This window comes from Aythya fuligula, chromosome 1 (genome assembly GCF_009819795.1).
Source record: "Aythya fuligula isolate bAytFul2 chromosome 1, bAytFul2.pri, whole genome shotgun sequence".
Lineage (NCBI taxonomy): Eukaryota > Metazoa > Chordata > Aves > Anseriformes > Anatidae > Aythya > Aythya fuligula.
In genome coordinates this window covers 192070820-192086077 of record NC_045559.1, presented here as the reverse complement: position 1 = coordinate 192086077, position 15258 = coordinate 192070820, and the positions used below count along the sequence as shown (strand labels likewise).

General features: G+C 33.9%; 1 protein-coding gene across 1 annotated transcript in view; it reads left to right on the top strand.

Moving 5' to 3' along the window:
• Positions 1 to 15258, top strand: part of DYNC2H1 (dynein cytoplasmic 2 heavy chain 1) — a 167120-nt gene that overhangs the window by 83784 nt on the left and 68078 nt on the right. The window contains exons 74-80 of the mRNA XM_032194780.1: positions 958 to 1089; positions 3140 to 3212; positions 4606 to 4766; positions 7924 to 8049; positions 11249 to 11359; positions 12002 to 12157; positions 14015 to 14090. Coding sequence (XP_032050671.1) covers positions 958 to 1089; positions 3140 to 3212; positions 4606 to 4766; positions 7924 to 8049; positions 11249 to 11359; positions 12002 to 12157; positions 14015 to 14090 — 835 coding nt within the window. The remainder of the gene's footprint in view (positions 1 to 957; positions 1090 to 3139; positions 3213 to 4605; positions 4767 to 7923; positions 8050 to 11248; positions 11360 to 12001; positions 12158 to 14014; positions 14091 to 15258) is intronic.

The window sequence follows — 15258 nt, the reverse complement described above, 5'->3', positions numbered from 1 at the left end:
TACATACCTCTTTGAACAAAATTCTAAATTGATTTGCTATTTCATTTGTTCTGAAATCTTTTGTGTGCATCTCTACCCAATTTCACAATGAAATACATGTGAGTGAACATATCATCTTAGATTAGAAAATATTTTAAGCCTACCCAAAATATTATAATTTGTAAAAATAGAAAATTATGCAAAGGAAAAATTGCAAAGAATACTTACGTTACAGGTTTCTCTTCTATAATGTCTTTTCAGAAACCACTTTATATTGTATTAAAATCCATATGTCTTTAATTGGGAAACTAGTTTTGTAGTTACCAAATTTTCATGCAAACATTTAGACGTATTTCACAGTTTGTAATTGCTCAGATCGAGTAATTTCGTATTAAAACAACACAACACTTTCTTGGCTTTGATTCATCCTGCAATGGTCATTGTTGAAATTCCTTCATCTAAGGACAATTAAATGAAAATATTAGTCCCTGAAATTCTGTTCTAGTATGCAAGGACTTTTGGTGCTAAATCTACAGATGATTATTTTTCAGTTCTGTTCACCAGACTCAAAAACAATTACAATAACAGTGTGGCAAGCATGATTGGTGCTCACTGTTTTTTTTATAAATCCTAACTAGGTCAATCAATAACATGCACTAATAGAAAAATAACCTTGTCATGATGAAAGGAAGGAATAAAATTAGGTAGGGCCCAAAGTTTGAAATTGAGCCTAGAAGTTTAAAAACTGAAATACGGAGCAAATACAGACTTAGCATTTGCAGAAACTAGGTAAACAAATGGTTAATTTTAAGTTCTAACCTTTTGTTTTTCAACTCCAAGATTAAAATTGAATGGAGTTATGTGATATGCACAGTTATTTACAGGTTTAGGATCACAGTCATACTTGTGAATGACTTAAAATATATGATGTCTAAATGACTATTCTTTATTGTTAAATATTCATTATTTTTTCTGTAGATATCTCTCCCAGGTCTCTATCAGACACTTTGCCTTGAAGATGAAGGTCTATGGCATACTTTTTCTCAGAGCTCTGTTTGCGAGCAAGAATTTCCATCTACTATTGTAAAAAGAATTTCTTTATTTCAGCAGGTAATATTCCATATTAAATTATTTAAAAATAATTGTGATTTCAGCATTGATAGTAAGTTTTACATCTCAGAAATTTAGGCTTCAGACCTGGATGAATTATAAACAGTGATAATATCTATGCTGTTTTATAGCTCAAATAGTTTATTTAATCTAAGGATTTATTTCTATAATATATATCTAGTTCTCTCATATCTAAGTCTAATTTTTTTTTGTGTTAGTGTATTGGCTGCAGCAGAGCATACCCTGCAGGGTATCAAGATCTTTGTTAATACTCACAGAATTGATTTTATGAATAGGTATTGAAATTATTTCATGGTTGCTTTGTTACTGCAAAATTTCTCAGCTTGTTGAGCATCACTAATTTAGATCGTCATTAAATGCAAACTTAGACACCTGACTGAAACCCATAAAATGCTGTAGCAGCCACTGCTTATTAGAAAAGTAGTCTTGAAATATTACTCTTCCTTGATTAAAAAACTCACCTAGAATGTTGGAGAGACAGGTTCCTTACTCCCCTGTAGGATCCTTCTTCCCAGGAAGGCAAAAATGTTATCCCTCTTGCATTTATGAAAGAAAGGGCGTTGCTAATTATTTTCAAAATAAAGTAATTTTCTTACAGTCATTTTTCTATTGAAGAAACTCCATGTAGAATGATTGCCCTTTTCAATCTGAAGAAGGGATGGGGGTATAAGACAATGCATTTTCATGTCGGCTAGCTATGGAAAGCTCTCTATTTGGTCATTTTTGTGGAGGAAAACAGGGAATTTTTAAAATACTGTACACAGAATGTAGGAAGAATCATTTTGCAAAGATTCTTGTGTGCGCCATGTTTGATTTGATGAAGTGCAAAACAGTTAGTCTTTTGTGTGCAGTGTACTGTCATTGAAGTTCTACATACAGAAAAATAAATCTGGAATGATCGACATAGTATATATCTAGTTCCTTGCATAGGATGCATTAAGAAAGTTTGTCATGATGAAGTCCACTGAAACTACCTAGTACAGATTTATGTGCAACTTATAAGTTATTTTCTTTCAAACTGTATTTTGAACACTCAGCATAGTTTCAAGCTTAAAAAGTAGTGCTTTCCCAAAAATTTAACAAAATGTATGTTTTCCTTCAAAACCAACAAGAGGTATTCCAAATTTTGAAACTAGAATATGATGGCTGGGTCAGAATTGTGGTTTTGTGTACAGGTCTGTGGATGAGTAAAGGGGTGGGAGAAGGGTTGGTGATTTTAACAAATCATTTCCACTGAAGTGTTGCCTGTACTGAACATTTGATGGAAGTTGCTGAAAAAGAGGTAGCTAGTGGGGAAACTGCTAATTTAATTTTATCCAAATTGTTTAGGTGTTCGTGTTTTGTAGCCTTCTGAAGAACATAAGAAAAACATTGAACCCATTTGTTCTTTTTGAACCCAATGTTCTTTTGAAGAACTTTGAACCTCCCTTTGGCAGGGGGTTGGACCCGAGGTCCCTTGATGTCCCTTCCAACCCCTACAATTCTGTGATTCTGTGCCTAAGTAGGAGGTTTGCAAGTCTGAGTATCTCAGTAAGTTAAAAGAAATATAAAGCTCTAAAGTTGCTCTTAAACAAAAGAAATTATTTCAAAATTAATTATTTTACTCTATTACAGCACTAAAATCAGAAACATTGATGTTCCATTTAAGGATTTACAGTGTAAATCCCTATATATGTATAAAAGTATAGTTTAGAAGAGCTGTATAAAGTCAAGTTTGGTTTTTGTTGTTCCTGCTACCCACATGGTGTATACCTTTATTCTGAAACATGATATAAAAAGTTCCAGCTTACAAATAGGCATTTTATGTAGAACTATCCTCCAGTTCTGTTCAGAAGACAAACTGCTTACAAAGGATGATTGTATTACGTTATATTGGAAAGGAATGATTGGATAGCTATACATGTATATATAGAGAGAAAATAACTTAGTTCTAGAGTGAAGTTAAAGTTTTCTTTGAAGAGTCTTGGTTTTTTAGTTGTTACAGTGTATTTTTATAAACAAATTTCTCCTGAATATATTTTATTTTAAGGTACTTGTGGTCCAGGCTGTTAGACCAGACAGACTACAGAGTGCTATGGCTCTTTTTGCATGTAAAAACCTAGGTAAGTTCATTTTTCACCAGGGTGCCTCCACACAGCAATTAAATATTGTGGTTATTTTGGTCATACATTTTATTTTATAGTTCTTACAGAAGTTTTATAATTTAAAAATAGGTTGTAAATGGAATTTCTGTTTCTGTTTTTGTAAAGTGTTGTTGCAAAGTACTTGTAAAATTGTTTGGTTTTTGCTGCATTGTGATTTTAAGAATCTGTGAGATGAATTTATTTTTGAACACTATGCTAAAGCATAGTGTTCTAAATGTTGTATCCAACTTTCTAAAACCCAAACTTTTTAATGGAAGAATACTTAGGCAATTTATTTTCATAAGTGGTGCATCTCAAAAGTGCTACAACATATTTGGCTAAGCAGTTACTCATTTACAAGGCACCTCTTTTGAATTATCACCATTTCCATAAATGTGTTACTACAATAACGTAAGTTGCAGGTGTGCAGATTCCAGTCCATTGCACAATCATGGCTTTTTATGCTATTCCTCCGTTAATGCAAGGCCAAGTTTTAGTCTCCAGTTAACATAAAATTATGTAAGATATCAAAACTTATCAATGAAGCTTTTCAGGAATCTGGGTGCATCTACTTGCACTGCTAAAATAGTAGCACTGCCATTAACTTCTGGTTTGATTTGGCTGTATTATATTCTGTGCATCTGTTTATAGAAGCTAAGCAGTTTTAGGAATAAGAACTTAAGGATGATTGAACAAATGAAGAAGAGTGGTTGGTCTAGCATGTTACCATCTTTGGCAATGACAAAAGGTAAATGCCAAGGAAAGAGTATAAGAACATCACACACCTGTAGTGAAACCTTTTGCAGTGACCATTGTTTTCTGAAAATGCATCCATATTTCTAAACTCTTAAAGAACAACTTTAGCAACATCAGGATGTTTTGGAGCATTTTTTTTCCCTTGCAAGTAATGTAATTCCTCAATTTAAAGCTTGTATATGTGCTTGTATTTTGAAAGTTTCAGATTGTCCTCACTCGGATCCTGATAATTGAATTATTTGAGTATGTACACATGTATATTACTGTTTAACCATACTAAAGTAATAGATTATTAATGGAATTTTAGAACCAAAATTTTGGCCTGTGGATTCATGGCATGCCAGGATCTATAATAATACCTACTTATGTGTCATACTGCAGTTTAATTTTTTGATAGTCAATTAATATTCTCATTTGTATACCAAAAGGGTCTTTTTTATGAATTGTAAATCAAGTAAAAAACAAAGCAGAAACAGTACCAGTCTTAAAGCTTCGAAGAAATCTGACTTAATTCCAGCAATTTGCTAGCTGATTTTATTTGAATAGTAGAAAAAGTCTTTTGAAGAGCACTCCATCCTGTGTAGTCACTTTATTTTCATAATATTTCTGATTACAGGAATAAAAGAATTATCTCCTTCACCTCTGAATCTGAAACGTCTGTATAAAGAGACTCTAGAAATTGAGCCCATATTGATTATTATTTCTCCTGGTGCTGATCCTTCTCAAGAGCTGCAAGAACTTGCCAGTGTTGAAAGAGATACTGAATGCTACCACCAGGTCAGTCTTAGATGAGAATAAATGGGAGTAATGATTAAAAAACACAATGTGTAATGTAAAATTTTACAGTAGTAATATCTGTTTTACATTCCCCCCCCAATTTATTATGTAAAATCATAGTTTGGTGTCTGTGTGTTTTGTTATTTCTGCCTGATGAATCCATTGGTCAAATAGGGTGGAGATGAGAAATGCCATCAGAGATACTCAGAGAAACAGAATCCACATCAGAGGCATTTCTCTGGCTTGGAGAAGGGAAACATGAGAAGGTAGATGGAAGAGAACAAAAGACTATCTTTAGTGTGGAATAATCGAACCATGAAACAAAATCCACTGAAAACAAGACTTCATAATTTCCTTATAGAACCTATGTATTTTTTCTTCAACAGAAAACATACATGTAAATCAGACATCAAGTATTTGTGAATATCTTGGTATTTTGTGAAATTCTGGAAAATATTTTGAGGAACTTTAGAAGTAAATGTTAACCAATTAAATTGATGGGAGTTCCTGAACAGAACTCATACATTTCATGTCTGTTGAAAAACATGTTTAAGGTTGACCATCCAGGAAACAATTTCTAAGAGGACTTACACAATAATCTTCCCACAGACTGAGTTGAGGCCAACTGGCCTGTACTTAACGAGATCTTCCTCCACCTTATCCTTCATGAAGACAGACATAACATTTGCTTTTTTATCAGGAAACACCCAAATCAACATGACCTTTAGAAGATGATACCAAGTAGTCTTGCAACGACATTAGCTGACCCCCCAGCACTTTTTGATGCATCTCATCTTTTCCTGAGGACCTATGTATTTCTAAGAGTGTAGAGTGACTCCTAAATCTCTCTGTCTCTACTGTGGGCAGTGCTTCACTCCTGCTAGTAAGCTTGGGAAACCTGAGGGGCCTGGGAACAGGCCCTACCTGTGAAAACTCAAGCTAAAAAGCCATTGAGTATCTCAACCTTTTCCATGTGCCTTGTCACTAAGTGTCCTGCCGGCTGAGCGATGGACTCACAATGCTCCTTAGCTTTCCTTAGCTGAAAGGAACTGTACAAAACTCAACAAGAAGGACGAGCAAAGTCCTGGCCTTGACAGCAAGAACCCCTTGCAATGATATTGGCAGTGACCTGAATGGTTGGAGAGCCACTCTACTAAAAAGATCTGGAGGGGTTTTGTAGGCTGGAGGCCGGACATGAGCCAGCACTGTGCCTTGGCAGCAGAAAATCTTTGTGGTGACCTAATTACAGTCTTTCAATACTTGCAAAGGAGGTCACTGAGAAAATGCATTCAGACTTTCTGCAGTAAGGCATGATGGGAAGGCAAGAAGCATTGAGCATAAATTGTAACGACTGGTTCTGACTTCATGTAAGGAGAAATTTTTTCAGTCAGGAAAAAATGACAGTCAGATTGTCTGGTGCAGCCCTTGGAAGTTTCCTTAAGCCTTAAGGCCGGTCCTGGTCTTATCACTCATTGCTGATCCTGCTTCGAGCAGGAGGTTGGACCTTCCAAGATCCATTCCAACTTGAATGTATACCTGTCAATAAAACATTCTTTCCTTCTTTCATTTGAAATACTCGTTGGAGGGGAGTTACTTAGCTGATCACTGGTTAGTATAGAAATAGGAAGTTTAATGTTGCTTTTAGATACTTGCAATTGTTCTTTTCCTGGAAAGTACATTGATGTTCTTTTCCTGGAAAGTGCATTGAGGAAAAATACATTTTTACCATCAAATAGTAAAGATTTACATCTTACTGCCATTGTGTCTAGGTTTGTGAGTGTTTAAGAATGCATGTTTCTTACTTTGCCACACAAGTCTTTGTGTTTATGTCTAAATGTCCTTTACATATTCGACATGTAAAATATAACGTGGTACAGTATTTGATTAAGGAGGGGTACTCAAAGGGGTACTCATCTGAAAGTTTTCCTATTAATGAGAATATTTTGGTGGTGGTATTTTTTTCCTGTACTTTCTCATACATTTTGAATAGAATGTAGAAGATCTGATTTTTATTTTTTTTATTTTTTATTTATTTTTTTTCTCTCTGGAATAATTTCTCTTATGGTATAAAGAACAGACACCTAAATTTGTGTGGTACACAAATCTGGTGACTTTATTCTTTCAGTTATCTTCTTTTATCTATTTAAAGTGATTTCAAGATACTCAGTTTTGTGTAGGCAGAGTACACACCTGTATCAACATGTAAAGCTAAGGCCACAAACTTCTTTGATTCAGTGGAGTTACTTGATAAAAAGATGTAATGGATTTATTGTTAAGATATTTGGTAAAGTTATATTAATCATAACGGTTCTATTTTGTTATAGCAGTAATGCCAATTCAAGATTTTTCATACCACTTAAAGCCACTTTCTTTTCAACATGTTTTATTCAGGGTTTTTTGTTATGTACAGCTTCCAGTTAGATTCTAGGGGAGAACTAAGGTGAACAGGTGAACATACTATTAGTCCAACATTAATTGTTGCAGTAATTGTGCTGCAAAACAAATCTTTTCATTATTTCCAGTTTTCACTGATTTCTCTGAAAATTCAGTTTTGAGTCTATGTCTTTCCATTTGATTTCCAAATGTATTCTAGCAGCAATATGGTGCTATAAAAAATATGAAGAAAAGACTTCTTGCTAAGTTATTCATATCTCCCAGCTGGAAAGAGAAAAACCTTGTTTTTTCAGTCATGTCAATATGAAATTGATAGTTTCTCTTCAAAGGAAGTACTCCTAACTTAAAGTCAAAAGGAAATTTGTTCCCATTTATCTTTAATTTTTATCATATCAGCAGTTCTTCAGTAATATAGTTGAGTCACTGATATTTAAATTACTTCTGAGTTCCCAGGGAACGCCATCACTGTCACTGAGTGATGTATGTATTTTTCCGTAAAACGGTTAGGTAATGTTGTTTCTTAAGAAGCTATGGATAGATATGCTACAAAGAAAAAACTACACTTTCATCAATCTTTTCCCTACTTTAGTACCCTATTACATTAGAGAAAATTTTGGTTATGGTTAAATCGTCTTTTTTTTTTTTTTTTTTTACATATACAGTATATATACATACACATACTTGGAAAAACTGTTTTGTATTTAGCTGTTAAATGAGTCATGATAAATTCCCGATACAATTTTTTTTTTTTTTTCTGTTTCAGATTGCAATGGGCCAAGGTCAAGCTGACCTAGCTATTCACACTTTAAAAGAATGTGCACGCAATGGAGAATGGCTGTGTTTAAAGAACCTGCATCTTGTTATACCTTGGCTTCCTGTATTGGAAAAGGTAATTGTGGCTAGACAAGAATGTTTTGGAAACTAGACAAAATCAGGAGGCAATTTTGAAACAATCATGCATTTCCATGGTGATGCTTAGAATTCCAGCAATTGAAAAATAAACCTTTGCAGGTTTCTCAGTCATGAATAAGGTGAAATGCTTCATATCTAAGCAACTGCTTTTTTTGTGTGATTGCTTTAATCTTCTTACAACATAGAGTATTTCTGCCACAGTGAGTGTAAAAATGCTTCTGTTAGGATTTCTGATACTTTACAGGATACAGCCTGTGTTTGCTGAACGATGAATCCATGTATACTTGATATTTTTTTCTTTATATAGTAAAATTTATAAATTTATACATATATTTACACTTCAGTTCTAGAGCTATCTTATTAGTTCTTTTCTTGTTATTGTTAAATATAGCTTGTTTCTCAGTCACTAAGAGGTGTTTGCAAATTTGAAATTAAACTATTTTTTATAGAAACACTTACTGACTCTAAAGTGCATTGACTTGCTAGCTTTACCTATATGTCTAAAATCTAAAGAGATAGAACAAAAAAGAGGTTTCTTATCAACAATTACTACAATCTTACTTGTCCTATTTCTAACAGTTGTTCATAAAGTGTACTCCATGAACATCAGCTACAAGTGTATTCCAATGTGTGTATTCCAAGTGTGTCCAATGTATTCCAAGTATTCCAAGTGTGTCCAATGAGAACCATGTAGTGTGCAAGTACCTTTAACATTCTTATAATCCATTATGAAAAAATGAACAGGCAAAGCAAGATAATGTTGATGTGTGTTAATCTAATTTGAATATGGTAATGAATTGCAAGGAAGTGTTTGTAAGCCTCTTACTAATTATAAGAGTAAAATTTTAAATCTTATAACTACATATGGTTATAAATCAAAAATTATTCCTTCCACAAGAACATAATTCTGAAGGTGTTAAATTTTCTGCTGAACTTAATATAGACTGAGATTCATTGAGGTTTGACTCAGCACACCCGCTTGTCTGTTCTGCATGCCGTTAACAAAGTGAGGCTATCTTATTCATATGTTTGAACATTTTAAGAGAGATCTGCCTATTTGTAATTCATTTCCATCCAAGTACTTTAATTTAGTTCTCACAGCCTTTCCCTTGGAGCAGATGAAATATATCTTCTAACACACTGGTCAATGTGAGCTTTATCAATATGAAGGTTGAAGTCTCACTGCTAACAGCTGACCGCCCTCAGCTGTCTTCTAGCTAAACACGGTGTACCAGAGGATATATGCAGCTGACAATTTCACTTAAACCAGCATATAAATCTTTCCCCCCCTTTCCCCCCCCTTTTTCTTAAATGCTTTCTTTCCTGCTTCCAAGGCTGTGGATCATTTTCACATCTTAGTTTGTCTCCCATAACATCCTCATAGTCAAGATGATGAAAATACAGTTGTACCACAGCAAGGTAGATTGAAAAGTAGCTGAACTATGGGGCTCAAAGGGCTTTCTGTCAGCAGCACAAAGTTCAGCTGGAGGCCAGTCACCAATGGTGCCCTCCTGAGATGGATAGTGTAGCCAACATTGTTTAACATCTTCATTAATGACATGAATCATGGGACAGAGAGCATCCTCAGCAAGCACAGGTAATACAAAACTGGGAGGAGGGATTGAGAAGGACCTTGATAGGCTGGAGAAGTAGGCTGACAGGAACATCATGAATTTAGCAAAGAGAAGTGAGTCAAGATCTTCTACTGGGGCATAATAATCCTAAACCACCTGCACAGCTGGAGGGGGGGAGTCCTGGCAGGTAGGAAGCTGACTATGAGCCAACAGTTGCAATTACAGCAAAGAAGGCCAACAGCCTCTAGCTGCGTAGCACAAAAGAAACAATGGACATACTGGAGTGAGTCTTGCAAAGGGCCCTGAAGGCAATGAAGGGACTAGAGTGTACCTAGAGGTATTTAAGAGATGTGGATGCAGCACTAGAGGACATGATTTAGTGATGGGACTAAGGTTGATGGTTGAACTTGATGATCTTGAAGGTCTTCTCCAACCTAGATGATTCTATGATTGTGTTATAAATGTGTCATCTGAGGAGAGGTTACAAGGTATGGGGCTGTTTAGGCAGGAGAAGAGAGGTTCAGGGGAATCTTACCAGTTTGTGTATCAGAGAGACATTGAAGGAGACAGACAGACTTCTCACTGGTGTGCCATGACAGGACAAGAGGCAATGGGCACAAACTGAAATACAGAAATAGTACAGGAATTTCTGTTTAAACATGAGATATTTTATTTATTTATTTATTTATTTATTTATTTATTTATTACTGTGAGGATAGTGAAACACTGAAACGGGTCACCCAGAGATGTGGAGGTGTCTTTGGAGATATTGGAAACCTGACTGGACACAGTTCTGGGCAACCTGTTGTAGGTGACCCTGCTTTGAGCAGCGTTTGGGCTAGACAATCTCCAGAGGTTCCTTTTGACATTCAGTATACCAGATAGAGGCGTTGTTTTGCCGAAAGAGAAGAATGATTCATGGGTTAAGAGAATATTTTTTGCTAAAACTACTGAATACATAACAGTTATGTCCTGCAGATTACCAAAATGAAGGGATTTTAAGCAAATCTGCTAGTGTTTATTGAGGTATGAATCTCCTAAGGCACACGCACAGAACTGTTGCCTTTGTTCTCAAGGCACTTGTCAAGCAACTTTGCTGGCTTTATACATAAAGCATCTGTGATTCGCAGTTTTCTGTGAATCATAATACATGAAGTATGCATATAACATAAACACTTCAACAACAACCAAAATTAATATAGGTGCACAGTTACTGAAATTCATTGAGATCTGTGGTTGATACGCAACCCACAGTCCAAGCCTTCTTTTGAGACCTAGCCTTTTGGTGTTATTTACAGAAGAGAAGTAAAGAACTGATATATATATTTTATGCTCTGAATTTAGAATCTGGGAAGGAGTTGGAAATATTTTGACACAGCTAGGATGAACTTTGAACTTGAGCATAGCAAGCACATAAAATATGTGGAGACACACCTTGAACTGTAGTCTTTTAAGTAACCTTTACTTATAGAAAACAAATGAGTAATTTTTAGACAAGCATAACTTTTTTAATTCAAAATATCATTTTGTAAATGCTTTTCTGTGTTTGAAAAGAAAAACAAAGTACAAAACCTACCTCAATATATAACGTATCTTTGACAGGAACTGAATACATTACAGCCTCAACCAAATTTTCGCCTTTGGCTTACTACTGAAGTTCATCCAGAATTTACTCCAGTTTTGCTTCAATCAAGTCTGAAAATAACTTATGAAGTAAGATTTGTTTGGAAAGCTTGTATTGGATGTTTAAAAAGAATAAATTTTAATGCATAGTAAGCTATATATTCAGATAGACTGAAGTTTGGATAATGTGGTCTATTTACAAACCAAAAAGAAAAAAAAAATCCTTATAAACAAGAAAATGTGATTTAAATCTCTAAAAACACTACCTAATATTAAGTCAGAAGACCAACATTTTATCATATTTATCTACCATATGCTAGCTAGCAGAGAGCTGTGATGGCATAAGGCCAGTTGGCTCTGGTCACAAAAATAGTAATTGGTAGTTGAGTTTGTAAAACAGAAGAAAGATTCCTGTGCATGGGAAAAAAAAGAATTAATTTTTAAATTTACATATTTTGGTACATTACTATTCCTTCTACTAAGTTGTTTTACTGTAGTTCAGTCCTCCTAACAATTGATTCTGGTTATAATTTAGTTGAGTATGCTTACATTATTTTCAGTATAAGATTCTGTTAGGTGATTTATTATAGGCAGTTGTTTATCTTGAATTTTGTTTAATTAAGTACTACTTGTCATATCATTAAGTTATAATTTATAACTTGGAATTTAAGAAAATAAAACATAAAAGCATAATTTTTTTATTAGAACAAAGTGTTTTTATCTCCTTTGCAGGCACCTCCAGGCCTTAAAAAGAACCTCTTGCGAACCTATGAATCTTGGACACCAGAGCAAATTAATAGAAAGGGAAATTTGTCTCGAGCCCATTCTCTCTTTTGTTTAGCATGGTTTCATGCTGTGTGCCAAGAAAGAAGAAATTACATTCCTCAGGTAATACTTTTTTTGATGGCTTTTTAAAAATTTACTCCATTTGCTGCTTTTTATATCGAGAAGTGTTTTTCATCTTGTGTATGTTGGATCATGCTCAGAGATGAGAAAAACTTGGATACTTCTGGTGCCTGCTTTTATTATTGTCTTTGAATTAATTTCAGAATAACATCTTAGTAGCCTAAATTCCTGTTCCTCTGAAAATTGCCATCTGCATGGAACTATTGTGTGATTTGTATACTAATGGATGCTGAGGAGTGAGGTCACATTGGAAATATCCTGTGAATCTTTTTTGCTTGGAATAGAAAAAATATTTGGAAACAAACATATGAATGAAAGTCATAAGAAAAGAGACACTTCAGTGGAAAGGAGGATGCAATGTTTTCTACTCTTTATGCACACAAATCCTATTCAGAGCAAAGGAAGAACAAGGGAATTTGCTTAGATTTTTTTTTTTTAAACAAACATATTTTTTTGTTCACACTTAAGCTAAACGGGGGAAAAAAAAGAATAAATATACCCAGCAAACTATTCTATGTCTTGTTTATTTTATTTAGACTAGTGATGAAAGTAATCTGTCATTCAAAAGACTCGGTCTGACAGAGCCTGGAATGTTTAAGAGTTTGGGCTTTTTTGTTTGTTTTAACTTTATGAATTATAGAGCTGTCTGCCTCTTGCAGGAACAGGCTTTGAACATAGTGTTTAAAGAAGAATAGATGAAAATACTTAAAGTAGTGATCTGTTATATTATCTCGTTTCCTTTGTTCAAATTAATGTTAATTTACCACAAGCTTTCCAATTGACACAAGATAGGGTTAGTTCTCTTTCCATAATGTGTAACTATGTTTGCTTCATTCAGACTTAGTGACAATTTTATCATTTATTTTATTTTATTTTTTCCCCCTAAGATTACCAGTTTGTTTTGGGTTCATATACAGATCTGTCAAATCAAATGTGTTAAAAATATTGAGAGACTGCAGCATCTTGGCAGTTTATGACCTTTAGGGTGATTGGCTGATAGCTAAATTGTGGTGTGTGGTGCAGCTGCAGTCTTGACCTGAGACTGAATTCATCTCATTAAGATCAATATGCAAAAGTACAACCATAAGAAGGTACAGCAAAAGGAGATGCCTTTGAGATCTGGAGTTCCTAAGTTCTTTGTTATATTACCAATATTTATATGTACTTATCCATTCACATTGCAAGACTTTTGTCAGAATTACACTGTACACGTTAATGCTATATAAAGAATAATGCCACCAAGAATCAAAAGAAGTATGAACTAACAGTGATCAAAATATGCATGCAGTGGTCAGCATTCTGGCTGTAATAGTAGCAGTAATTACAATTTTTTACTCCTTACAATTTTTTCTGTCAGTAGAGAAGTGATGTGAAATATGGAGTAAGATGATTAAAGTATAATGTAGACTGTATTTGAGGAATCAGACCTCTTTATTGAAATCTAAATGAAACTGAAATAAAAAGAAGTCTTCAGAAATAAAATAAAGACATAATTCAGTGAGTGACCTAGATAAAGCTGTCAGCAGGTTTGAACTGCATTAAGTACTGTTAGGAAAGAAAAGAATCCTAAGTTTACCTTCCTTATTCTTCATGGATTCTAGTAAAATTAAATGAACTAGTAGCATTATCTTCTTTGCTTTTTTCTTTTTTCATCCTCTTTTTTTTTTTTAAATAACTTCACTTAATGTTCTAAAGATGCACTTTATAAGACCTAGGTTCTCTCCTTTTTTCACTTAGCACTAAGCATTATACAATATTCAGAAACCATATCATATCTGCATTTTACTTTATGATCATTGTGTGACTAACTGATTCTTAATATTTCTTTTTTAATGGCAGGGTTGGACAAAGTTTTATGAATTTTCTTTATCTGATCTCCGTGCTGGTTTTGACATTATTGATGGACTCTTTGAGGGTGAGTCACTTATTAAGGAAAGTTTTCTCACCTTTCTAGCCTAACCTTTCTGAATGTCTCTCATTTAGAATTCTTTATAATGTGAAAAATTTTCACAGTAATTTTTATAGATTGGCTTCTTTGTACGATTGTTTTGTTTGGAGTGGTGGTGTTCTGCTTAAAGGCTATTTTGAAAGTATTTAAATTTTGCATTTGAATCTTCACTGGAACACTTGTGGACCATTTCAAAAATATAAACACCCAGAACTATTCACTTAATTTCCCAAGTCCAAAGGAATAAGTAGGAAATGCATAGATGAAGTCATCTGTCTCCATCCCTTCCCAGTATGAGCTCCTCCATACATTGAATGAGTGTGAATTGAGTGAGTATGAACTCCTTTGTAATGAAATTCGTTCTTTAATGGAACCCGTCATTGATCTGTTAAGTAGCTTAGTAATTCTTCATTATAGTTAATGATTAATATTTAGTTTTTATATAATTTCAAAAAAAATAGTTACGAACTGATATTTAGAGAAAGTTTACAATCTTTGACTTAAATGAGATTTATGGATGATTAGTAATACTGGAATTGGACCTTAGTTACACAGACTTGAAACGTACAATGCTATAAAAAGCTTGAATCATTAACTATCAATGATGATCATTAATCTAATCATTAGCTATTGCTGAGAAGATATTGTTTCCTATAAAGGAATGATCAAAGTGCTTGTAGTAGTACACCAGTCACCATTACCACAACAAGAACAACAAAAAAAAACACAACACCAAAAAACACTTAAAATAATTAATGTGTTTTTTTTTTTTTTTTTTTTTCTGGAGGTTTTGAGAAGTACCTTTCTGATCAAGCTTTCATATTAGAAAGCTATAGGGTATAGATGTAGTTATTTTTCCTCCTTTTTATCACAGTTGTCCAAAATAAGTTACTCTGAAATTGGGAGATACGGCTATGCCTGAAAAATGTAATTGCAACAGAAGTTTGACCAGAAAATTAATTACAACCTGGTTAATTTTATGTACTATGTGGTATGATTTATAATGATATAAAAAGTACCTAACCCGAACCTTTTTTGTTTGAAAGATGACATCTCCAGCAATGCTATCTATTTAACACATGATCTGGGTTTGGTTCAATGAGCTTATTTTATGAGATCAATGTGTAGAAATTTT